This window comes from Vulpes lagopus, chromosome 3 (genome assembly GCF_018345385.1).
Source record: "Vulpes lagopus strain Blue_001 chromosome 3, ASM1834538v1, whole genome shotgun sequence".
Taxonomy (NCBI): domain Eukaryota; kingdom Metazoa; phylum Chordata; class Mammalia; order Carnivora; family Canidae; genus Vulpes; species Vulpes lagopus.
Genome location: NC_054826.1, coordinates 148,584,218 through 148,611,376, shown reverse-complemented (window position 1 = coordinate 148,611,376; position 27,159 = coordinate 148,584,218). Strand labels below are relative to the sequence as shown.

General features: G+C 34.2%; 1 protein-coding gene across 1 annotated transcript in view; it reads left to right on the top strand.

Moving 5' to 3' along the window:
• PKN2 (protein kinase N2) overlaps positions 1–27,159 on the top strand; it is a 133,133-nt gene that overhangs the window by 28,739 nt on the left and 77,235 nt on the right. Inside the window, exon 2 of the mRNA XM_041747347.1 lies at positions 20,108–20,408. Within this exon, the coding sequence (XP_041603281.1) occupies positions 20,108–20,408 (301 nt within the window). The remainder of the gene's footprint in view (positions 1–20,107; positions 20,409–27,159) is intronic.

Sequence of the window (27,159 nt, the reverse complement as noted above, 5' to 3'; positions counted from 1 at the left end):
ATATTGATTCAACAATTCTGTACATTACTCAGTGTTCACCATGATAAGTATAATTACCGTCTGTCACCATACAACTTTATTACAGTGTTACTGACTGTATTTCCTACGCTGTAGTTTTAATCTCCATGACTTATTTATAAGTAGAAGTTTTTATCTCTTAATTCCCTCTGTTTTGTCCATCTGCCTAACCACCTCCCTTTTGGCAAGCACCAGTTTATTCTCTGTATTTAAGTGTGTTCTTTTGTTTGTTTGCTTGTTCATTTGTTTTTTAGATTCCACATAAAGTTGAAATCAAATGGCATTTGTCTTTCTCTGCCTGACATATTTTTCCTAGCATATACCATCTAGGCCCACCTGTGTTTTCATAAGTGGCAAGATTTTATTCTTTTTTATGGCCGAGTAATATTCGTGTGTGTGTGTGTGTGTGTGTGTGTAAATACATCTTTATCCATTTATCTGTTGATGAATACTTGGATTGTTTCTATATCTTACCTATTTGTAAATAATGCTCTAATAAACATATTGATGCATGCATCTATTTGATTTAGGGATTTTGTTTTCTTCAGATAAATACCCAATAGTGGAATAATGGGGTCATGTGGTATTTCTCTTTTAAGCTTTTGAGGAACCTCCATACATTTTCCCACAGTGGTTGCACCAATTTACCGACTTTTTTTTTTTTTTTTTAATCAACCATTCTTAACATGTTTTCAGGAAAGTGTATTCTCAGAGTAGAAAAATTTTTAAGAGGTTGAGAAGCCATTATCTGTACTGTATTATAGAAATACCAGACAGAAGACTGTCCTACTTAGATGGCTTTCTGGGAATTCTACAGATTACTTTTATCTACTTCCCCAATAATGGAATCCAGTGTCTTAACTATTAGATATCTTTGTTTTTCTTTATTTTTTGTATTATTCCTTTCTTGTTTTGTTAAAAATATTGTAGAAATACCAAAAGATGCATAGAGAATAATAAAACAAAGCACTGTGATACTCAGCTAAAGATATAAATATTACCAGTGCAACTGTCTAAGGGTACCTCTCTAGAACTTCTTCCCTTTTACCCCCAACTACTATAATAAATCTAGTATTTATCATTTCCATACCAGAAATTATTTCTTGGTGAAATCTTTAACTCTAAGATTCAACCTCATAGTAATTATAAAATATTGTATCTTGTGTCATCAGTGGACACGAAGACCAATATGAAGGAGAGTGGGAATGTTGAACTCAGTTTGGTACACCACGTTTTTATCTAATTACTTGTATAATACTTTATCATTCACTAATTTTTAAGTTGTTTCAACCAAGTCACTTGGCTCTTTGTTTCTATTTGTAAATAGTTGTAACTTATCTTGCACTTAACTAGATTTACTTCCATAGGGATGTTCTGTTGCATTGTTTATATAGTTTCATTGTTCCTTCCCTACCTCCCAACTCTCAGTAAATGACAACTTGCTTTATGTTTCTTCAACTTAAAACATTATATAAGAATCCCAAGTTTGATTTCCTCCTTCCTTCTCTTTCTCTTTTGGTATTTCAGTGATTTAATCACTTTAGTCCTTTGAGACAAAAACCTTAGTTCTGCTATACTTGTAGGTTTCATTATTTTATTAGAACCTTTTTTGTCACAGTTCTCGGCCTCTGCCTGAGTCACTTCTCCACCTGTCTGCCTCCATTTTATTGTAATCTTCACAGCCAGAATTTCCACATTTTTCCAAAATGCCCTGGCTTGATGATAAAGCCCCTATTGAGAAGCTCTGACCAGGGGAAATGACTTTTAATTCATATTTAGAGGTGAAAGAAAACCATAATGTAGAAGTAGACCCCCTTTTTTTTTTAACTTGTTTTTAAGAGTCTCGTTAAAGTATAATGATTACTAATGAATGTATGAGATTATTATTCTTGTTTCTTATATTGTTAGGACCGTAGACACAAAACAGCTTATATAGTTTTATCTCCTGGGAAGTTGAGGAATGGAGGAGGTTCAGAATGAAGAAGATCCCCTGCTTTACCTTCAGAGGTGTGCAAACAAATAGGATCTAGGCACTGAGGAAGATTTCTCTGATCATCCAGAGCTCTGCTTAAATTTTTAACATGGTTAATTTTGTACAAAGGAAGTTAATTTTGTATTCCAGGAAGTTAATCAAAATCTTATTTTACGGTTTTTTGTGAACAGAGTATATTTCCTAAAGAGTCTTTTTTTGCACACTAGGCTCCAAAGAAATAGCTGATAGCTAGAAGGAAATTGGTTGACAACAGGCTTGACCTACGTGGATTCTGACTTTGGGTCCTTGGATGGATTTAGGGATCTGTGAACCTCCTGAAACCTCTTCCCTCTCTGTGTTTGTGTACATGTTTGTTACACACAAAATATTCTGAGTCCATTGCTTTCATCAGTATCCCAGTGTAGACCTATAATCTATGCCCCAACCCCTGACCCCAACTCCACATAATACAAAAATATTTAAGAATCACTACTAGTGGGATCCCTGGGTGGCGCAGCGGTTTGGCGCCTGCCTTTGGCCCAGGGCGCGATCCTGGAGACCCAGGATCGAATCCCACGTCGGGCTCCCGGTGCATGGAGCCTGCTTCTCCCTCTGCCTCTCTCTCTCTCTCTCTCTCTCTCTCTCTCTCTCTGTGTGTGTGTGTGTGTGTGTGTGACTATCATAAATAAATTAAAAAAAAAAAGAAAAAAAAAAGAATCACTACTAGTGAAAAATTGATAAAATTGATCATTGGGATGGTGATTAGATGTTCCTAGAGTAATTGGTAGTTTTGGTACCTGTCACTTGATAATGAGCCCCCTGATTTAGAATACTGACAAGATAACGTTTTTTCTATTTTAAACACATAAAGGTCTAAGAATTTAGAATGTAAAGATAAAGTACAGGCAATTAAGTAGTCATTAAAAGGACAATTACTAACAATTCATATTTTGTTGCTTACTATATAATTTCCTTTTGTGTTTGAATATGCTTGTGACTTAATTGAAAAGAACAATTGTGACTGAAAGCCCTTTCCATACTATAAAATGTAAAGATTATCTTGATTTCTAACTCTAGATGTTTGTATTCCCAATACTTTTTTTTCTTTTTGTCTGAAACTTTTAATATACCTAGCACTTTTTTATTGGCAAAGGGGTAGAGTTTAGGGTTTGGATATAGGGGATTATTAGTCTAGCTATGGACTTGAAGCACATTCCTTTTTTTAATGTCCTCAAAAATATTTATTGATGAGCTATGATGTGTCAGACACAGTGCTGGGGACACGGTTGTGAACAAGATAGATGCTGCACCTGCTTTTAGAGAGTTTATCCTACTGTCAAGCAAGGAAGACAAGTAAGGTATCATAATTAAGGATGTGATAGGAAACAGGCATGGGTACTGTGTATCACCTCACAGGAGTATTGGGGCAGTGGTTGTAAATGGTATTGTGTTTTTAACTTTGATGTCCACATGGTCATTGTGAGTCCACAGAAGTATGATTGATTTTTTTTTTAAATTATGACTGATTATTTTAGTGTTTTTGTAACCTGTAATATTGCGAATTATTTTATTTTAGTAGTTTCTGGTAAATTTTTTAGATTTTTTTTTTTTTAATGTAGATGACCATTTAATCTGCTACTAGGGACAATTTTACTTACTCTTTTCCAATCTATATGTTCTCTGTTTTATTGAAATGGTTAGAATGCCCAATACTGTGTTGAACAACATTGCTGAGAGCATGTGTCTTTATCCTGATCCTGATCTTGGGGGAAAGCACTTAGTCTTTCAATATATTACATATGCTAGCTGTATTTGTAGAATCTGTATCAAGTTTAGAAGTTCTCTATTCCTAGTTTACTAAGAGTTTTTAATTATGAATACCTGTTGAATTTTGTTAAATGCTTTTCTGCATCAGTTGGTATGATTGTGATTTTTCATCTTTATTCTTTTGACATGGTCAATTATATTGATGTATTTTTGAATATTGAACCAGTCTTGTATACATGAAATCTTTCAGGGTCATAATATGTAATTTTCTTCATTACTGGATTCAATTTGCTTTTTTTTGAGGATTTTTACATCTAAATTCATGGGATAATTTGATCTTTGTGTTCATTTATTCTATTAGAGTAACACTGACCTTTTAAAAGGAATTGGGAAGTATTCCTTCATATTTTCTGTAAAAGATTGTCTAACAGTTTTAGGATTGTTCAGATTACATATTTCATATTGGGTGAGTTTTGGTGGTTTGTCCTTTCCAAGGAGTTGGTTCATCAGAGTAGTTTAGATTTATTTTTAATTCTTTTAATGGCTGTAATATTTGCAGTGACATTCACTGTTTTATTCCTGGTACTGTATTTTGTGTCATTTAGATCTTTGTCAGTCTTGCTGACAAAGAGGTTTACCAGTTTTATTGATCTTTTCAATCAACTTTTGTTTCATTGTTTTTTTTTTTTCTGTTATTTTCAATTTCATTGCTTTCTGCTCTGATTTTATTGTTTCTTTTACCTACTTTTGATTTATTTTGCTCTTTTTCTATTTCTTGAGGTGGGAGTTTAGTGACATCCCACACATTTTGTTACATTGTATTTTAATTTTTACTCAGTACTGTGTATTTTTTTTTATTTTATTTATTTATTCATGAGAGACACAGAGAGAGAGAGAGAGAGAGAGAGAGAGAGAGAGAGAGAGGCAGAAGGAGAAGCAGGCTCCATGCAGGGAGCCCGACGTGGGACTCAATCCCGGGTCCCCAGGACCATGCCTGGGGCCGAAGGCAGGCGTCAAACCGCTGAGCCACCCCAGTACTATGTATTTTTAAAATCTCTTTGTTTAGTGGAGTAATTAAAAAATTTTTGATGGCAGTGTTTAATTCTTCTTGCTGGTTTTCATCTTGTAATTCTGTTTTGCTGAGAGAAGAGTATTGAAGTCCTCAGTTATAATTTTATGTTTTTCTATTTTTCTTCTGGGTTCTGTTAGCTTTTGTTTCTTATACTTTGAATCTATGTTGTTTCTACATTTAGGATTACTATGTCTTCTTGATAGATCATTTTATCATTTTGTAATGAACATCTTCTGCCCTGATCATTTTCTTTGCTTTGAAATCTGCTTCTCCTAATGTTAATATAGCCACTGCTGCTCTTATTTTGATTAATGTTTAAATGGTATGTACTTTTCATTAAATCTACTTATGCCATGATAATCAAATTTAAGGTATTATAAATAGCCTATAGCTAGATTTAATCCATTATGCCAATCTCTGTTTGGAATTTTTATATTTAGAGCATTTACATTTCTAGTAATTATTGATATGTAAGAGCTTAGGTCTGCTAGATCACTGTTTGTTTTCTGTTTGTTCCTTCTGCTACTTCTGCCTCTGTTTCCCTTTTGTTGTCTACCTGTGGTCTTCCTGAACATTTTTTTAGAATTCCATTTTAATTTTTTATAGTATTTTTGAGCATTTCACCAGGTTTTTCAGAGTGGTTCCTTTGGTTATTACAATATGCATGTGTAACTTATTTTAGATACTATTGGTATTGATTGACATTTTACCACATTTTGAAAAAAAAATATTTATTTATTTGACAGCACCTTTGAGCACACAAGCAGGTGGAGCCACAGGCAGAAGGAGAGGGGAAAGCAGGCTCCCTGCTGAGCAGAGAGCCCAAAGTGGGGCTCAATCCCAGGACCCTGAGATCATGACCTGAGCTGAAGGCAGATGTTTAACTCACTGAATCACCCAGGCACCTCACCATATTGCCACTTTGAGTGAAATATAGAATCTTACTTCTACTTAGGTTCTATCCATTTTAAAATTTGTTTTTTTTTTCCTCTACTTTGAGCACATCAAATGATCATATGAAAATTCATGAGGAGAATGATAGTCTGTTACATTTAGCTCTATTTATTTTGTCTTCTTTCTTTCTGAAGTTAATATATCTCCCTCAGTTACCACTTCTTTTTAGTTTGGAGAACTTCTTTTAGCCATTCTTTAAGACTGCTGCTGACAATTTCTCTTAGTTTTTTCTTTGAGAATGTCTTCATTTCCCTTTAATTTCTATGAATATTTTCACTGGGTATAAAATTTGAGGTTGACAGTTTTCTTTCAGCATTTAAAATTATACTGCTTTCTTCTGGCATCCATGGTTTCTGTTGAGAAATGCATCATTTCTCTCTAGCTGTTTTTAAAAATGGTTCTTTGTGTATAGTTTTCATAAATTTGATTTGATATATCTTGGCTTTCTTTGAATGTCCTTAGGGTTATCCTTTCTAGGATTTACTGAGTTTCTTAACTCTATAGATTTATGCCTTTTGGCAAATTTTGGAAGTTACCCCCCCCCCCCATTTTTTTTTTTCAATATTCTCTCAAACATACAGTTGCTCTTTTCCTTTTGGGACTCCAGTAACACAAATGTCTGATCTTTTGTTCTATAGATCTCTGTGCTTTGTTTTTTTCAATCTGTTTCTTTTCTGTTCAGATTTTCTTCAAGTTTAATGAGTCTTTCTGTTGTTATCTTACTATCAAGCTCATCCAGTGAGCTTTCTATTTTAATTATATTTTTCAGTTTTTGCAATTTCCTAGTTTTTTCCCTATCTTCTATTATTTGCTGAGCTTTTCTATTCATTTTTTAAATTTTTCTGTGTTTTTCATTTATTCAATTGTTGAAGCATTTTTAATGATTGCTTTAAAATCTTATTAATGAATTTCAGCATGTGGTATGTCTTCATTTTAGCATATATGATTATCTTTTCCCATTCAGTTTGTCATTTTCCTGGTTCTTGGGTGAGTGTTGGTTTTTTGTTTTGTTTTTTCTTTTTATTGTTATTCTGGACATTTTGACTATTATGAGACCTTGTATCCTATTTAAATCTTCTATTTTAGCAAGTACTCACTCTGTTTAGGTTTAGCACATATCTCTTGGCCTAATTTTGTGGGCTGTAGTTCCAATGATTATTCCTTTTCCAGAGCCCTCACAGTATTATTCTGGTCGGCTTTATGTACTACTTGAAGGCTTTTCCAAAAAAGTTGGGTTTTATGGTGCAGTCTGTTTCTCAAACTTTTTTTTTTTTTTTAAGATTTTATTTATTCATGAGAGACACAGAGAGGCAGAGACATAAGCAGAGGGAGAAGCAGGCTTCATGCAGGGAGCCAGATGTGTGACTCAATCCCAGGACTCCATCCCAGAACTAAGGGATCATGCCCTGAGCCAAAGGCAGATGTTCAACCATTGAGCCACCCAGGCATCCCTTCTCAAACCTTTTTGCATATGAATTCTGGTCAGCTTGATCTGTAGATTGGTTCTGCCAAGTCATGGGTCTGTGCAGGACTTCTTATGCAGGCTTAATGGGTTCTTTTCTCCAGCTCTCTCTACCAAGGTCGTCTTTTACTCCACTCTCTTCTTGGGGTAGTGAAGAGGACTGCTTGTTCCTGCTATATAGGGGTAGAATTCTTGACTTGGTCTCCACTTGGTCTTCATTGACAGCACATCATTGGAAGAGATGATTGCTGTCTCAGATTATTGCTGTTAGATGAGGAGCAAAAGCCCAGAATCCCTCTCATTGTCTGATGACACCATGCAAGTGGTAGATGGGAGTTTCACCTTGTCTTGTCTTTAACTATTGAACATGGGGGCAGGTCTCTGCTGACACCACATTGATGAGGGAAGAGGGCATCATCCTGATTTACATACTTTTATTGAGTAAGAGTATATATTCTGTGCTTAATCTCTACTTAGGCTGCTTTGACTAGGAAGGAAAGCTACATACCAGGCCCTCTACTACCTCAGGGTCAGGGAAAGCAGACCACACTTCCTACTTGGTCTCTGTTGATGCCTCTTCCTTGATGGGTAAGAGGAGCCCCTTTCTGGACCTTTTTATTCCCTGCTGTATCCTTCAGTATACTCACTTCAGCTCCACTGACACTGTACTAACAGAAGAAGAGCACTGCCTCAGGGTACTTGGTGTTGCCATTCTACCCTGAACTGTTTACTGCTACCAATTAAGTCCAGACTCCTCAGATGGGGGGCTATCCATGGTGTGTGGCTGGGATAGGATGGGTGTTGTCAAAAAGGGGTTCTGTCCTGTTGGGCTGTTTACTGTCCTTTCACCGTTCTAGAGAGAGCAGACTCTTTTTGACCTTTTTTTTTTTTTTTTTTTTAACTTTGGCTTTGAAGGTTCTTGTCTGGTACCCAGTGTGGATAAATTGTGATAAAAAGAAAATCCAGAGAATTTACCACCTTGTATTCCTCAAGACCTGCAGTTTCTAAATGCTTTGCCTTTTTTTCCACCTCTTAGAGTCTTATGATTGCTGTTTATTTCCAGAGTGTTTAGTTATAGGTATCAGGCAGGAGAGAAAGAAGTGAGCATGTTCCATCTTGTCCAGAATCAGAAATTTGACAAGTGTGATTTTTGTTTTAGTTTCTCAAGCAGGAACACCTCTTCCTTTCACCTTATTTGGATAACTCTTAATCATCTCTTGGGTCTCAGAATAAAATTTGCATCCTCAGCCTTAGGGAGGCTTTCCTCCATGTTTTGTGGGTTTTTCATTGTTCTGTCATGAGTTCTTTCATTGCAGTTATCCCAGTTTTTTAGTTGTGGTTTACAACTAAATGTTTGTCTTTTCTCTAGATATAAGCTCCTCGTTAATGAATCTTATTAGAAGGTAAAGTCCACACTTCACTCATTTATATAATTCTCAGTTTCCTGCACCAGCATCCCATCCTGGATGCCACATTACATTTAGTTGCCACATCTCTGTAGGCTCTTCTTGGCTGTTTTAGTTTCTCGGACTTTTTCTTTCTTTCTTTCTAAAGTGATCATAACAGTTTTGAGGAGTACTAGTCAGGTATTTTATACATACCCCTCTACTGGAATTTGCTGTTTTTCCTTATTGGCCAGAGTTGTGGGATTTAGGAAGGTAAATAAACTACAGTGTTAAAGTACCATTTTCATCATATTGTGTCAAAGTTATATAATATCAACATAATTTATCACTGTTGATATTAACCTTGATTACCTGAGGTAGCATTTGTCAGGTTTCTCCTGATTATAAAGTTACTCTCTCTCTTTTTTTTTTTTTCTCCTTTTCATACTGTATCCTTTGGAAGGAAGTCACTATGCACAACTGACATATAAGGAGTTGGGGAGGTTGGGTTATCCTCCTGTTTGATGGCAGAAATACAAACACACACTTTGCCATCAAAGAAGAGGAGCATAACCTTATATGTTAGTACATTATATGTATTGTACATGTGTATAACATATATACATATACACATACACACACTATCAAAGAAGAGAAGCATAACCCCCCCTTCTATGTCAATTGTGCATAATGACTTCTTCCAAAGAGTACAGTGTGAAAAGGAGGAAATACTCATATATATCTCTAAAATGTGTATATGTATACATATATATTATTTTGAATTCTTATGTACCAGAGATTTATTGCCATTAATTTGATTATTTATTTATACTAGAACGGACTGATATTTATTTTATACTTGGGATTATAATCCAATATTACCTTATTTTGTTACTAAAATTGTTCTAGCTTTGGCCAGCAGTGAGGGTTGGGGATGCTCTTCCAGCTGGCTCTTGTGTCCCTCTGACATACCTCCATCAGTGTTGCATTTATTGCTTTGTTTTGAGTACTTTACTTTCTTGGACTGCAAGATGCTCCAGGTTCATTTTGAGCTTTTTCTTTTTCTTTTTTTCTTTTTTTTAGATTTTATTTATCTGACAGAGTGTGTGCAAGCATAAGCAGAGGGGAGCAGCAGCAGAAATAGGGAGAGGGAGAAGCAGGCTTCCTGCTGAGCAGGGAGCAGGACGTGGGGCTCTATTCCAGCACCTGGGATCATGAAGGCAGATGGTTAACCGACTGAGCCCCCCAGGTGTCCCCCTTTTTCCACTCCAGTCCTGAAATCAACCATTTCTTCAAGGAGTCCATTTCTTTTATTGGAAACTAGGGTCAGAAATCAAGATCTGGGCACTGTCACTAAAAGTTAGTAAGTAAGGTAATTAGAAAATATCGTTTAGGGGGTCAGAGATCTGAGAAGGGAACGCAGGCTGTTACAACAGAACCAAAGTGCATTACACATATTTATATGAAACAATCTCACTGAAGAAAGTGGTGGGAAAAGGTGCTAACCTAGGTAAACTTGAAATTGGAGAGAACCTGCAATACCAAAAGCAAAAAAGGTGCATGTAAGCAATTAAGGTGCATGTAAGTGATTAAGATATGGGCTAACAATTCTGATCCTGCTATACATGTATACTAGAATTGAATAAGTAAGTGGATGGCAAGTAGTAGAAGCCAGGTTTCTTACTGGAAGGAAATTTACAGGTGAGCAAGAGAAAGAGGCTAGAATGCTACATATAGATTATGGATTAGCGTTGGAGATGTCATTAAGTCCTAATACAGTATAGATGTCCTTTTTTCCCCTTCACTGTGGATTCAATATCTGTGAGAGCACACATAATAGGTATTCAGTAAATATTTGTGGGATGAATGAAACAGTCATGTTTGGCCAGGATGTGGGACACTATGGTTTAGCTTAGTCAGATGTCCATACTTAAATCATTCATCTGTTGCCAGGGATTATAGGATTATGTAAAAACATTGACAACCTCACTAGAATCACATAGTTTGAGATAAGAAACATTTCCTAGAAACTCAAGGGAGAAAAGTGTGCAAAATAAGACCAAAAATGACTAGTAGCTTCCTTTGAAAGAAAAGTAGAAATCTGCTCCATTAGGTTCAGTTTTGTGGTATAAAATGAGGTTATTTTAAGTGGTAGTGTACACAGCCACTTACAAGGAATATTGATCTTGATATTGGGAAAAAATCACCTGTATAGATCTGGAATTGCAGTTATCATTACTAAATTGATAAAGCTTCATGTTTCAAAGCAGGAAGCCAGATGTATTATTTGGCACTCTGATCTGTGATAAGAGAAATCTTAAGTCAAACTAAAGCAAAAGAAGAATTGGTTAGCACGGTAACTTAAAAGTTTAGGGGTATGGGAATATAAACATGATTGGATTTAGATGCTCAGCCTGTGTCCACAATGATCTTTTTCTCTTTGATTTTCATCTTTTCTCTGGGTTAGTTTTGTCTTGTGGTTATCTATAAGAATAGCACTTATCTTCATCAGTAACTTTAAATTTTTATCATGTTTGCAACTGGTGTTCTCTGGAGAAGGACTTCCTTATCAATTCCCTTGAAAAGAACATCTGAATGGGCCTACTTCAATCACATAACTAATCCTAAATCAGTCATTGAATATAATCACGTACATGCAGCTTATGCTTAATTTTGTCACAGGGATGGCGAGGAAGTAAGGCAACTTTTTTAAGTAAGTCTATTTTAAAAAGTAATGATTTTATATTTTGTTTTATTTTTTAAAGAAGAAAATTGTCTCCACCTACATCCTTCTTGAAGTATGGCAGGGGGCATAAGGTGGGAAAGAAAAGGAAAAAAAAAACTTTAACATAATAACAGTGTTATTGGCATCCTCATTACTCAAATTAGATTGTTACACTTTTTATCTATTGGGATTAAATTGTTATTGAAGAAACTTTAAAGTGATCATTATTTCTTGCCTGGATTACTGCAGCAACCTCAATCTCCTATCTGTTAAATGTAACAAACTCCTTTCAAGATTCTGTGGGTATCCTAGGTGTTTTGTTTTTGTTTTTGTTTTTTTCTGTTGATCTTGCCTGTGCTTACTTATATACAGCTGCATTCAGATGGTGCCTAAACTGGACTGGAATGTCCACTGCAGATTTACATGTCTAGTGCCTTAGCTGCAAAGGCTGGAACAGCTGGAGTGCTTTGATTCTTTTCCACATGGCCACTCTCCACATGGTTACTCTCATCTCCCAGGACATTCTCTCTAGCAGAATAGTCTGGACTTCTTTAGTATATGTGCTGCCGAAGCAAGCACAAGTCTGGACTTCTTTAAATAGTATTTGGGTTTTTAAGAGTGAAAACAGAAGCTATGCTCCTCTTGAAGTCCATGCTTGTGTCTCTTTGTCTATTACCACAATGTCACTATCATCACACTCTCAGAGTAAGTTGAAAGGCTGGTTTTCAATTAGTGTGAAAATGGGGCTTGCATAAAAATGCAGGGAGGCAGGATTCATCCGAGACTGTTTTATAAATGTCCACGATACTTTCATAAAATGGGTTTCCCTGCTTTGCCCTGCTCACTCCTCAGTCTCTTAATACAAGAAGTCATAGCATATCACTTATTTGCTTAAGTTCTACCCTGTTTCACTCAGTAAAAACCAAAGTCTTTATATTGTGTATAGGGCCCTATGTGATCTTTGGTCAGATAGAAATTTATATTCTATCTAAAACAAATCCAGGGTAGACAATGTAGGACTGAATAGCAGCAGTTCAGTAAAGCCATCAGGGTCCCAGGTTCATTCTCTGTGTTTTGCCATCTTTAGTATGTTGGGTTTTGTCCTGTTTGTCCCCTTATTGTCACATGATGGCTCCTTCATCTTCAGGCCTTAGGTCTGCATTCTAAGCAAAAAAAGAGAGAAGTAGATGCTTTCCCCAAAATACTAGGCTGGCTTCTCTTTGGAAAAATTGTCATATGGATACTTCTAGCCGCCAGAGAGTCTGGTGAAGTGAGAATTTCATGTGTACTTTGCTGCATCTAGCAGAGTGGAAGTTTTTTCAGTAAGGATAAAGGGAAGATGGATATTATGTAGGAATCCAGTACTATCTGCTTCAGTGCTATGTGCCAGGAACTGCACTGTTATTATGAAAACATACTTCTTAGTCCTAGACATAGCTATCATGAGACTTAGAAATAATATAGTCAAGGTAGTTGTAATAATTCCATTTACTAAGCTTTAGCATGGTTGCAGTATCAGAATACACATAGCCAGTTTGACTCCAAATGCTTAGTTCTTGCCATCATACTACATTCTAATTGAGCTTTCTGTTATACATACATACATAAACACACAATATGGCCTACATTTGTGTAAATCTGTGTTACTTCTTCAGATTATGTTTGGTTTTCATGACTATCTACCTTAAATTGAATACCCGAAAGAAAGCAGGATTGTGCTCTTTTCCATTGCCTGGCATTCAGTGAACATTTTGAATAAATGAAATAAAAAAAAATACCTGGAAGAGAGGAAAGCCAAACATCATTTTGCAGATGAGCAAACTGGTACAGGGACATGGGGATAACGTACTTGAATTGCATAGCTAGGGACATAGAGCTGGTGTTAGAACTGGTTTCTTGCTTTCTGGCTGAGAGCATTCTCCCCTGAGACACAGGGATTGGATTAGCATGAAATTAGAAGAATTATGTCCTGCCAATATTCCTGATTTAAGGTATATAACATCTGTTAATTAATGCAAATCAGGCCAAGATGTAGTTCAAAAATAAGGCAGTGGATACTCCTAAGATCTCCTCTAAGAAGCACCAAACTGGGAGTCAGGAGACTGGTATGGTAAACCTAGCAAGGTCACTAACTTTTCTTTACAACCTTAGGCAAATTGCTTAGCTGCTTTGAATCCACTTTCCTCAAAGCTAAAACAAGGTAGTTAGGCTACTTGATCTTTGAAGTTCCTTCTATCTGAAACATTATATGAGCCATTGTTCCCAGTGAGTTTTTATGGATGCTCTAGCATTTCTTGGCATCTGTCAAGTCAGACTGTTTGATCTATAGTGTAGAGAAAGTAACAGCTTTTTTACTTCTTCTCTGGGAACTTGGCCAGTGAGAAGTAAACATCTTTCCTATCTCTCCCTAAATGAAGTATTTGATCATAAGTGACAGACTTTTTTCTCCAATTTGTTCTTTGAATCTGATTGTATTCTTATTTTACTCTCCTTCTTAACTAAACTGTTTGTTAAAATGTAATAATTTGAAAATACCAATTTATGTTTTAGTCTACAAATCAGAATTTCATTATTTTATAAAATAGTTGTATTTATTTATTTTTTTTTTATTTTTACTTATTTATGATAGTCACAGAGAGAGAGAGAGAGGCAGAGACACAGGCGGAGGGAGAAGCAGGCTCCATGCACCGGGAGCCTGATGTGGGATTCGATCCCGGGTCTCCAGGATCGCGCCCTGGGCCAAAGGCAGGCGCCAAACCACTGCGCCACCCAGGGATCCCAATAGTTGTATTTATTAAATACATTTAACACATCTGTGTATTTGAAATATTTGGCTCACACATGATAATGGTGTAATTAGAATGGATCATGTAGTCTTTTTGCAGTAGGATTGTATTGACTCAAAATAACCTACATAGCAAATATACTATAGAGTATCAGATATCTGTTTAAAATTTACATTTGCCAAAACTGAAATACAGTGAAAGTTATTTTGGGTTTCTTTTAAATAATGTTTTTCCCTCCTTATTAGATAGGCAGCATATGTTCATTGCTTAAAAAAAAATAGAGCAAATTTGGAAAACTTTGAAAAATAAAATGAAAATACCCAGAAATAATTATTAATATTTTGATTTTTTTTTTTGCTAGCCTTTTCTCCCCCATTCTTAAACATAATTTGAAATAAAACTGTGTGTACATAGTAGCAGTGTATGGGGCTGTACATACTACTGTGGAATAATAAAGGGTGAAAATAAGAGAAATATTTTCTTATTCCTTAGGCTGTTTAAAATTCTTTTGTTGTAACACTTAGTAGCATCCTGAATTTTTTCTTTCTTATAAATTGGTTTAAACTCTGCTACTTGTAAGTCCATGCTTGTAACAGTGCCTTGCATATATTATTGATTATTTTAAAAATTATTGAATTGACCGTTCTATACAGTAATAATTTCTAATTATTGCTTAGATTGTATTCCTAGAATTAGAATGACTAGAAGAAAGAAAATGACTATTTTTAAATTTCTTACTACAGATTTCCAGCTTTTATAAAGACTTAGGGTTTACATTTGGATTATTGCTAACATTATGATTAGAAAAACCTTTGTTTCAGAGGTAACAGTGGCACGTTCTCTTGTGCTGCAGCACAGTTTTTTCTTTATATTAACACATACATGATTAATGAACAGGAGAATGATATAAATGTAATATGAACTCTGGGTTAGTTTATCTGTAATTTTTCCCAGAATGTTAATATTTTGAGGCAGTTAAAAAAAATTTTTTTAAAGAAAGCCTTAGCAATATATGAAGACCTTAAGATAAAAGCTCAAAATCTTACAGAAGTTTGATAGTTTGGGCCTCTGTTATCACTAAGGAAAAGTCTTCTGTTTCTCTAATGATCATTCATTTGTTGATAGAGTGCCTTTCTCTCTGTTTATTTCTGTTATTTTCATTTATCTTACTTACAATTTGGTGTGGCCTTCTAGTCCAAGGATTTATATCATTTTTCCATTCTGGAAAATTCTCATTTATCTTCACGTAGTACTTCTCCCTCATTTTCTTTATTCTCTTATTCTGGAGCTCTTCCTAGATGGATCTTGGATCTTTTCATTTTATCTTCCATGCCTTTTAGTTTCTCATATCTCTATATGTTGAATTCAAAGTAACTTCCTCAGTTTTCTTTCTGTCAGTAAGCTAATTGATTATCTTGGTCTAATCTGCTATTTAGCCTACCCACTGAGTTTTTCATTTATTTTGGTTCCTTTGAAATTCATCTAATTTTTGCTCTTTGTTTCTTACTCATTAGAGTCTCTATTCCTTTTTTTATTTAGCCACTTGAAACCTGCTTAACTAAAAATCGTTTCGGTTGTTCTATTTTAAATCCTGAGGGTATTAATTTTACTGATGGTTTCCTTTTGTTTGGATTTGATCTATCTGATTAAATGCATTAAGCATATGGATGATGTAAAATTTAAAATAGAATTAACCATGAAAGACCTGACATATTTTTTGAACAAGTATTTTGTGATGGTGGATTTAAATAGATAAATAGGGTATAAGAAAGACAAAGTAAAATGATGTAAATAGCAAAGTGTTCGATTAATTTGACTAGAATGGAATGGCTAGCTTAAGATTTCAGTGATAAAAGATATGAGAATTAAAAGGTTTCTTTTATGTGTAGATAATTGGAGCATCATGAACACTGTTAGGAGTTTGGTTTTATGCTTAGGACTAGTTCATTTTTTTTCTATTTATCTATGTACTTTCTGAGCATATTAATGAATTTTAAAGGGAGTTTGTGATTAGAGGTTGGATCTAACTTTGTTTTGAAAAGATGAAAAAAGATACCTACTGTTTAATTTGGGGGTAGTCATGAAATTTTATAGAGTAGAAAACAGTTGTGAATGGTGGATCAAAGTGTTAAGCTTGTAAACATGATATAGACAGTTATTATTGTCTGTAGTAGAACCTGCTGAGACAAAGATTATCACTGAAGGTTTTTACTGGTTAAATAGCTATTTATTTTCTGAGGCTAATTTATTTTACTTCTGTTGGGAATAGTATTTCATTGCCTAGTATTAATTTTGGCATTTATGATATAATTGTTTTATTATTTTTTTAGGGTAGAGACATAATTTAATAGATAAAATATCTCATTTCACTTGTTTCAAAATCAAGAAAATTACATTTTCCAGTAAATTTCACAGGTTAGGGCAGCCTGGGTGGCTCAGCGGTTTAGCGCCACCTTCAGCCCAGGGCCTGAGCCTGGAGACCTGGTCGAGTCCCACATCAGGCTCCCTGCATGGAGCCTGCTTCTCCCTCTGCCTATGTCTCTGCCCCCCCCCCCACCCCCGTGTCTCTCATGAATAAATAAATAAATAAAATATTTTAAAAAAAATTTCACAGATTATTGCAACTCACATTTTTAGGAAAGGAGTAATAGTACTGTAATCTTTCCTGTCCACAGTCAGGGGGACATTTGGTTATCTTAAATTATTGATTATATTGTAGATACTCTCTTGCTCCTATTCAAAAAATATTTAAACCATGTCATAACAAAATATGGGAGTAAAATATGGTTACTTAAAATGTAGGCCTATGAAAAAGAAGAGGAAGCAAACATGCTAACCAGCTATGGTTGAATATCTGTTTTGCCTTTGAGTTTCCTAAAGTATAAGTTCTCTTTATCAGAAAGAGGAAAGCAGGAGTTTCTCAGCAGTGACAGATTTTCCTGAATTCTAAAAGAATATTAAGTAATATAATGGACTAATAATTAAGAAAACAAAACAGAACTACTCTACCAGGTATAAGCTGCCTTACACTCAAATTGCTCATGGTGTTTGAGGTAGTGAAGAGAGGCATCTAATCTAAATTCAAAGAGGGCACAGTCAGGAAATTCTTTCCCAGGAAAAATTGGGGTCAACTGTGAAACTAAGTAAAAGTTAGCAGAGAAGGGACTAGGAAGTTAGTTGAAGAAAAGAAGGAAAGATGGTATATTCCAAAGATACAGCATGTATTAGTTGCTGAGCCAAGAGAGATTGTCCCTAGCCGTAAATTCTGTAGTTTGATAGAATTGGAATTTAATGAGCCAATTAAAAAGAAATGAGAGTTGGTTGAAGTAGGCAAAAGACCTTCAAGGATTCACATCAAGTACTGATGCTATTTTATATTGCAAGAGTTTTTTTGTAACCACCTTTTATATTTTAGTATCACAATTCTCTCTGAGGCTAAACTCTCTGTGGTACCTCAGCAACACTCAGGATGTTGCAGTGTATTTGAAAATTTCTAGGGTGACAAATAGTGACACCATTTGTTGGAAATCACGTAAACCAACTGGAGTCAGTTAAGTTTCAATATTAGATTATCCTACATTCCCTTTGTATGGAGGAGCAGGAATTGAAGGTGGGAGTGTCTGATTTCAATCTGATTTCAAGGTTTGAGAAATGGTGAAAGTACTAACATTAATACATAACTATAGTTGCTAAATAATGAAAAAAATGTAATGTTTTCTTTCAGTTTATGCTATTTCAAATAGCTAAGTTGTTATAATTTAAGTATTAAGTAATTAGGGCATTGCTATTCTGTATTTAGTATTTGTATTCTGTATTTAGTACAGAATTGTTAGGTATTTCTCTTGGCCTATAGGGCATACGGAAAAAATTACTGACACACTAAGGTCACCACAAACCAAGAAATTTAGGGAACCTCTAGCTTAGTACATAATCTTAACAAATTTATGAGAGCAGTTCATGTTTTCTAAGTCTGTAAGGATTGAAATAAAAATATCTGAAGGAATGCAGTTAGCTTAAACTTTTTCATCTAATCATTATTTGCCTCAATCGACTTTACCTGAGGCCAGATAGCAGAAATTTGGCATTTAATTTTTGACAGTGGTCATGTGCTGTTTTTGATAACCAGCCAAAGGTAGATTCATAAACTTTGGAAACTGAATAAATGGATGATAGGATTTATATTTCACTATAAGTAATGAAAAATCTAGATACTATTTTAGCCCAGATAGAAGATCATTCTATATCTACATAAATAAGGATCTGAAATTTAAGGCCAGTTAGATATAGATCACTTATTTCAGGAATTCTTAATCTCCAATCCTTGGAACCTGGAAATTGTATATACAAACATGAAATTTTCTTTGTTTTACTGTTTGTCAAGAGTTCAGAAGGGATTCTTGGCCCTAAAAATGTCAAGAATAGATTTATCAACTACTTCATTTTTTATATTGCATGCGTTTTGGCACAAGGTAAATTGGTCCAAAGCCAAGACTAGAGCCCATATCTTCCCATCTATTAACCAGCTGTTCTGCAAGATGACCTGGTTTTTAGCGGTTAAGAATTAGATGTAAAAAGTATTTGCACCCAGGAATTTAAACAGAACTTACTTATTTGGTTATGATGGATTCCTAAAGAAATTAAAGAAAATCTTTTAATTAATTGGATCTATGGTTTAAAAGGTACATAATAAGGGTGCACAGTGAAATGTCTCTTTTCTAGAACCTTCATAAACTCAGTTCCTTTTCCCAAAGGTAAACATTACTTCTAATGTTTGTGTTTGAGAAATTAAAAATTTAAAAACCAGTAGTATTATAATAATGGAGTTTAAAATAACAAATGAAAAAAAAAGTAAAAAAAAAAACAAAAAAATAAAATAAAATAAAATAACAAATGACATATAAATAGCAAGGACATAACTTTGGTTTGTTTTAAATGTAGATTTGATGTGCTTACCTAATCTGATTTTTATTTTAAGATGAATACTGATAGTGTATATTGTCTTAGCTTCTATCAGTAGGACATAATTGAGACATATTTTCCAGTAATGATTTTTTTTTTAAAGATTCTATTTATATATTCATGAGAGACACAGAAAGAGAATCAGAGACACAGGCAGAGGGAGGAGAAGCAGGCTCCATGCAAGGAGCCTGTTGTGGGACTCGATCCTGGGACTCTGGGATTAGGCTCTGAGCCAAAGGCAGATGCTTAACTGCTGAGCCACCCAGGCATTCCATAATGATGTTTTTGTAGTGAGTTAACCAAGTTATCAATTGGGATAGTTAGCCACGAAATAATATAGAGTTCTAAGTATAGTCTTTCCAAATCCTAATGCGTTTAATTCATTAATCAAAAAGTGTCCATAAAGATACAACTTTATTTTTGCCAATATTAGTTTTTTAAGAGGTTTTTTTTATAGCAGATTAAATAGGATTGTATGTTACCTATGGAATTTAGTAATAATTTTCACTTATTGAGTGACTGTGCAGTGGGCCAAGAATTGTAGTTGGAGCTTCACATAAAATCTTTTGGATTATCACAGTATCTCTGGAACGTGGCAGTATTATATAGATTTTATGGACAATTAAACTGAATGTTTGAAAAGTCAAGTAACTTGCTCATGATTCACATCTTAGGTGTTAGGATCTAACTTGGGTTTATAGGATATCAGAAATCTACTGTCTTTATACAGCCCTAAGATGCTTTTGTGTGTAGATGTGTTTACTTTAATATAAATTTATCAGATAATGTTGTTTAGTGAGTGGACAGAGTTTTTGAACTTAGGATTTTGTATGGTGATAATAAAGGTAACTAGTCTGTTGCTTATTAAGGAAGTAACTAAATGTAATTAAATGTAATATACTTAATAAAGAATCACTGAATACAGTTTTGTTCTTGTGCTGAACATTTTACTGAGCAGCTAACTTTCCTAAACTACCACATTTATATCTTTTCCCTTTTTTCTGTAGGGAGATTCCCGAAGTCTTCCATTTTCTGAGAATGTGAGTGCTGTTCAAAAATTAGACTTTTCAGATACAGTGGTGCAACAGAAACTGGATGATATCAAAGATCGAATCAAGAGAGAAATAAGGAAAGAACTGAAAATCAAAGAAGGAGCTGAAAATCTGAGGAAAGTCACAACAGATAAAAAGAGTTTGGCTTACGTGGACAACATTTTGAAAAAATCAAATAAAAAATTAGAAGAACTGCATCACAAGCTACAGGAACTAAATGCACATATTGTTGTATCAGATCCAGAAGATGTTACAGGTATATATGTATTTTATTTGATATTTATATAGTACATTAATAAGAACTGTATCATCTTCAAAATGAATAAGCTTTGTTACATAATAGTTTTTAGCTTTTAGGAATTATATTTTCTCTGATTGTTAAGGTTTTGTTTATATTCTATTCAGAAGTGCAGTGAATTGATGAATATGAAAATTGGAATGTTTACTTAGAGATGAGTAACACTGCTGTCTTTTCTCTTACCCTCTGTCAGTAAGACATCACTGAGAGTTATTTTCCAAGATTAATGTTTTGTATTGAGTCAACCACATGCTCCTACCTGATTCATCCTTGTGATCAGCAACACGAGTTTGCCAGATGACTTTTTAAAGTTAAAAATGTATTCTGTGACTGAGGGATATTTTTATTCTTTGCAAACGTAATTAATCAAACCTATGACCTTTGTTCTGCATGCTCTAATAACTAAGCCACCAGACATATTGTTTGAAAAGGAAGAAGAAGAAAATTTTAAAAACCAAACATTACTTTTTTTATTAAATATAGAAAAGAAAAGGAAAATATAACCCATAAATAACTCCAACCTAAGATTTTAAACAATGGATTTAACAAATGTTCATATTGGAAATTTTTCAGTGGTACAGAAAGTAAAAATAGAAAAATTACCTCTCTCCACCTAGGCTCTCTCCCTAAAGGTAGCACTTACTAACTTTTTGTATATCTTTCTAGAAGAAAAATTCCCATATTTGTACCAATATTTATCCATTTATATATGCTTTCTTTCTAAAACTTTTTATTTAAAAAAATAATATAAGACACATTAGTCTAATAGTTTTGTCTTTGCAAAGATAGTATTTTGAGCAAAGTTTGTAATCTCTATAGTCTTCAGTGTCTTCATTTGCAGATAAAAGGAGTGGTATATGTACAGTAATGTATCCAACATCATAGAAATTTTGGAAGTATCTGTGAGATTAGTTAATAAAAAATAATAGATATAGGCAAAAATGACTAAGAACCTCAAATTACCAATCTAAAAAATTGGATAAAATACTTCAGATATTCTGTGTACTTCATAAAACTTACTTTAATGCATCAGTTTCAACATCTGGGATTTACCTTAGGGATTTCATTTGGAGACTCTCTATGTAGAGATTTCAACCGCATAAGAACAACTGAATCTTAAAAATGACAGAAATCATAGAGAAATCAGTCTTCTTATTTTAAAGCCAAAATAATCCCAAAGATGTGAATTAATTTTCCCAGAATAATAAAGTTAGCTAAGAACTCTTAAATTCCTCATCTAGTATTCTCTTACCCACACATTCAATAATTATATATAAATGGAAATTCATATTATGAAAACGCTTTTCTTAGCAATATCACATAAACTTAGAAATAGCTTGTTCTATTGGAACTCTGCCAAACTCTGCATTTTTTGCCCATTACTTCTTTAGGAGAAGTCTAAAATAAGAAATGGTGCTAGAGCTTTAAACTCTGTTTATTTAGAGAAAACATTTTTTTCCTCACAGAATACTGATAACTACCTTGTAATTGGAATATTGAGAATTTTTGCCACACAAAGAGTAACACATTTGGTTTCCCAGTCCCTTTTAAAAAATTAACTTTACTGAAGTATAAATTACATGTGATAAAATGCCTATCGGTGGTACTCTTGAATACAATAATTGTCAGGCTCCAGTCCGCATCCCTGGCTTTAGGCTTTAGGCAACCATTCATCTACCTTCTATAGGTTTGTCTTTCTTAGAGTTTCATATAAGGAAATGACCTTGAAGTCCTACTATCAAATTATTTTTCTTTCTCAAAAGCCAATTCAGATATCACTGTGAAATCTTCCCTGACTTTCTCTGATTATCTTTCTTTGTTCTGCTTTGTACATTCATTGTTGTATCATGTTACATTGTAATTGAACATGTTTAAATCTGTACATGTTTAAATCACTAAACTGCATGTTCCTTGAGGATAAGACATGTTTTTATTCACCTTTTTTCAAGGCTAATCATAGAGCCTGGAACATAGGACCTGTTTAGTTGTGTATCTCAAAAAAAGAAAAACCAGCAAATAAAACTCTTGTATTCTTATAATTAATAGCAAAATAGACTTTATCATAGTGCTTTAAATATTTAATAGCTTAGGGAACAAAGCCTTGAATAAAAGTTTTAAGTTAAATCAGTTTTCTTTACTGATCTTTCTTTTTGAGCCTAGGGGCCTGTGGGTGGGGCAGTGCAGAGGGAGAGGGGGAGTGAGAATCTTAAGCCGACTCCATGCCCAGCTTGGAGCCCAATGCAGGGCTCAGTCTCACAACCCTAAGATCATGGCCTGAGCTAAAATCAAGAGTCAGACACTACACTGACTACATGCACCACCCAGGTGCCCCTTTTACTATCATTTAATATTGAATTTTCATATAATTGCAGGGCAAATGTTACATACAATATAAATTTCTACTATGATTTTTTTAATACTTTATGTGGAATAAACTTGACAATTTTGTTAAAATTGGAGTTCATTAAAAAGTAGTTCTCTTTGCAAATGGTATAGTCACACAACTTGGTAATAAGTTTTTTTTTTTCCTTTTTTTCCTCATTACTTATTTAACAACAGTAAAAGCAAACAACAACACAAGATTATAGGTGGTTCAACATTAATTTTAGTTTGGATTGCCATAAAATTGTACGTGTTTTATATTGTGTATTAAGGTAAACAAAATCATTTATTTTAGATTAGGTCTGACAAGATTCAAGGACATAGTTCTTTGCTTTTAGTTCTCTAAAGTATGTGGAATAACAAGTGTTCCTCTCATCTTGGCGGTATACAAGCAGAATGACTCAAAGAGGGATAAAATCTAAGTCTGCATTGTGTGAAAAATTACTATGTAAGTAGTTAGGAGACCTGCTTAATTCACCTCTGCAATAATTAACTATTAATCTTTAGTTTCATATTTGTAAAATAAGGATTTTTATTCAAGATAAACTTCAAGACTTCTAAAACTCTGAGATGTTGCATGTTATAATATCAAGATCTGATCATTTGGGACTGTTATTGGTAAAATATATGAGAGTGTATAAAATAATTATAATATATGATAAAATATATTTATCCTTAAGAGTAGCAAGAAATTATTTTTTTTTTGATGTTTTCTTCATGCTTATGCCCTCTTTACCTTCTATATACTTCAAGATAGTCTCATCGGTATTATTATCCCACATGGGAATTATACAGATATTGTTAGAATGAGGCTGAATGCATCTTATGAAAAGATTACTGGATCTTTGTAAAGTGGAGTGGCAATCTAAGTCTTAGTTGACACTTGAGACTCCTAAAGGAAATATTTGGGAAAGAACCAATATCTTGAATATTAAACTTTTGTGTGTCATCCCTAAAGAAGAGAGTAAGAATATTTGTCATATTTTGTTAAGTATAGCCCAGGCCCCTCTGTTTTCATCTTATTTCCTTTTCTTCTACCTCTACCTGTTTCCATTCTCTTATGTTACACCAAACTTAGACTGTTTTTTACCTATTGAAGTAATGGATATTTTCTTTACTATCTAGAATATCCAGAAGTGAAATACTAATTTAGTATACAACTAATAATATTGGTAATTTTTTAGAGTTAACCTTAGAAATTCCTCTAAATTCTGAGATAATGACTATGTTGAAGGAGTTTTTCTTAATGACTAAGGTGCAGTTTATAAAGTCTTTCTTGAATAGAAGTAAGAATTTAATTTTTTTTATTCTTGGCCTATCCACATAAATGTGGCATAAAAACTGTAGTTGAATTTTATATGTATTAAAATATGTGTGAAATCTGTGGCCTGGTTTGTTACATAATTCTACATATTTTTTGTTTCTGACTGAATTTCTCATTCTGAGGTAACCGTACTTTGTATTAAGTTTTGAAGTCTTAAAGGATTGCCATTGAGTAATTGTGATCATTAATTAGCAAGTCACTTTTAACATTCATAGATTTGTTTCCTCATCTTTAAAATCATGAGATTACATGTTTTGTAGATTCCTAATACTTACATTCTTTGATGATACACTTTTCTAAAACTAATATGCAGTAAAATTGATTCTTTTTTGTGGTAAACCATTTCATAAATTTTAACATATGCCAGGTTTATCTAAACACCACAATCAGAAAAAAGAACAGGGCTTTTTCTTTATAGTCAGATCCTCTCCCCATTCAATATCCCTTGGTAACCTCTGGTCTATTCTCTGTCCAGATTGTTTGCTTTTCAACAATGTCATATAAAGGAAGTCATAAAGTATGTAATCTTTTGAGACTGCTTCTTTCGGAGTATTGCATTTTGAGATTCATCCAGGTTTTTGCATTTATCAATAATTTATTCTTTTTTATTGCTGAGTAGTAAGTCTGTTATATGGATGTACCACAACTTATTTATTATCTAAGAACATTAAGATGGTTTTCCAGTTTTTGTCTATTATCAGTAAAGCTACTAGAACTACGCATTAACAGGTTTTTGTGTGAACATGTTTTTAATTCACTTTAGTAAATACTTAGGTGTGTGACTGCTAAATCATATTATAGAGTATATGTTTAACATCAGAAGAAACAAAACAGATGAACATAGAGGAAGGGAAAGGAGAGAGAGAGGGAAGCAAACCATAAGAGAGAACAGAGTTGATGGACGGAGGTGGGCTGGGGATGGGCTAAATGGGTGATGTTAATTAAGGGAGGGCACTTGTTATGATGAGCACTGGGTGTTGTATGTTAAGTGATGAATCACTAAATTCTACACCTGAAACCAATTTTAATCATATTTGTTAACTAAAATTTAAATAAAAACTTGGAATAAAAAAATAAAAACTTCAAGATGTTTTCAGTAGTTGCTGTATCAGTTTTCATTCTCATCAGGACTATATGAGAGCTCTAGTTGTTCCACATCCTCTTCAGCACTTGGTATTATTAATATATTTTTTAACCAGTCTTAACAGGTGTATAGTGATTGATGACACACATTATTGTAATCAGAGATAGGAACAAAGAAAAAGTAGCAACGTCTTTAAGAGAATTTATGAAAGAGATATGCATGCCTTAGGTAGAGTTAGGTACAGAATGAAAAAGTTGTCTCTACCAGGAGATACAATATGCAGTTTTCAAACTTCAAGGTGTAATATAACAGATAAAGCGATTCTGAAATTTTTTAATGCCTCATTTGCTTACCTTAAGTATTACATCTCACAATCTTATCTATGCTATTTTTGTAAAATATTAAGCTAAACCAGAGGTTGTACTTCTATACTTCTATAACTTATAGAGGATCTCAGCAACATTACTTTAGTTGATGACATATGAGAAAGGTCATCCTGAATACACAAAAGAACTGATTAAGCATCCATTAATAGTAAATGAGCATTTATTATAGTCTGAGCAGGTTCTAACAGCTGTATAAAGTAAGCGTATTTGTTTAAACACAAATGCTTAATTTGGGGAGAAGTATGAGTTAATATAACTGTAATACATGGCAATATTCTGGAGAAGTTTATTCTTAAAATATCAATTTATAAGTACCAGGTGAAAACCAGAATGTTGGCAAGTGAACAGTAGTTAAGACTTCAGATGGAAGTTTGTGAAGGAGATAGATAAATAGTATGCAGGGGATCCCTGGGTGGCGCAGCGGTTTGGCGCCTGCCTTTGGCCCAGGGCGCGATCCTGGAGACCCGGGATCGAATCCCACATCAGGCTCCCGGTGCATGGAGCCTGCTTCTCCCTCCGCCTGTGTCTCTGCCTCTCTCTCTCTCTCTCTGTGACTATCATAAATAAATAAAAATTTAAAAAAAAAAGATAAATAGTATGCAAATGCTTCAGCATACTACTCTGATTAATATAAATTTGGCTAGGTTTACTTCAACTATATTTCCTCTTGCATTATTTTATTTTTAAAGATTTTATTTATTTATTCATGAGAGACAGAGAGAGGCAGAGACATAGGCAGAGGGAGAAGCAGGCTCCATTCAGGGAGCCCGGCATGGGACTCAATCCCCTGTCTCCAGGATCACATCTGGGCTGAAGGTGGCACTAAACCGCTGAGCCACCCGGGCTGCCCATATATTTTTCTTGTTTTTTTTTTTTGTTGTTTTTTTTTTTGTTTTTTTAAATACAGCAAGTAAATAGCCTGTGTTCTATAAGCAGACATCCTGGTTGTACAAGTAGCACTTCATTAATATTGAGCATTGGAAGCCAGCTGGGTATAAAATAAAGATCAAAGCTTATATGATCTGAGATCTCATCCACATTGGATCATTATTTAATTGTGTGGTTGTATACCACTTGCATCTCCTCCAGGCCTTGTTTTTCTCGGTTGTGAAACCTGAGGATGGACTATTTATGTCCTTTCTAGGGTGTTTTGTGAATAAAGTGTTTTTAATAGCTTGATGGAAGGTCAATTATGAGCACCTAAGCTCTTCTAATTGTAAACATGAAACATCTTGTTGGACGTAAATAGAATCTGAGGAAGCTTTCTTGGGCCTGGGAAGACTCAGGTCATACCTCAAGAAGAATCAAGGAAACAGTTTAAGGCTGGCCCTTAAGTAATCAGGATCATTTTAAGCATATGGACTGCTCCTATATTCTAGAACTCTAATTCATCTTTGAAGCCAACTACTCAGTTGTGGTTTTAGAGAAAATATTGAAAGCACCAAAACAGCATATCTGTTGCTCTACACAGTGTTGGCAAAACTAGTAACAAATTTAATTTTTACTCATCATTCTGGCTCTGGAAAATCTCAA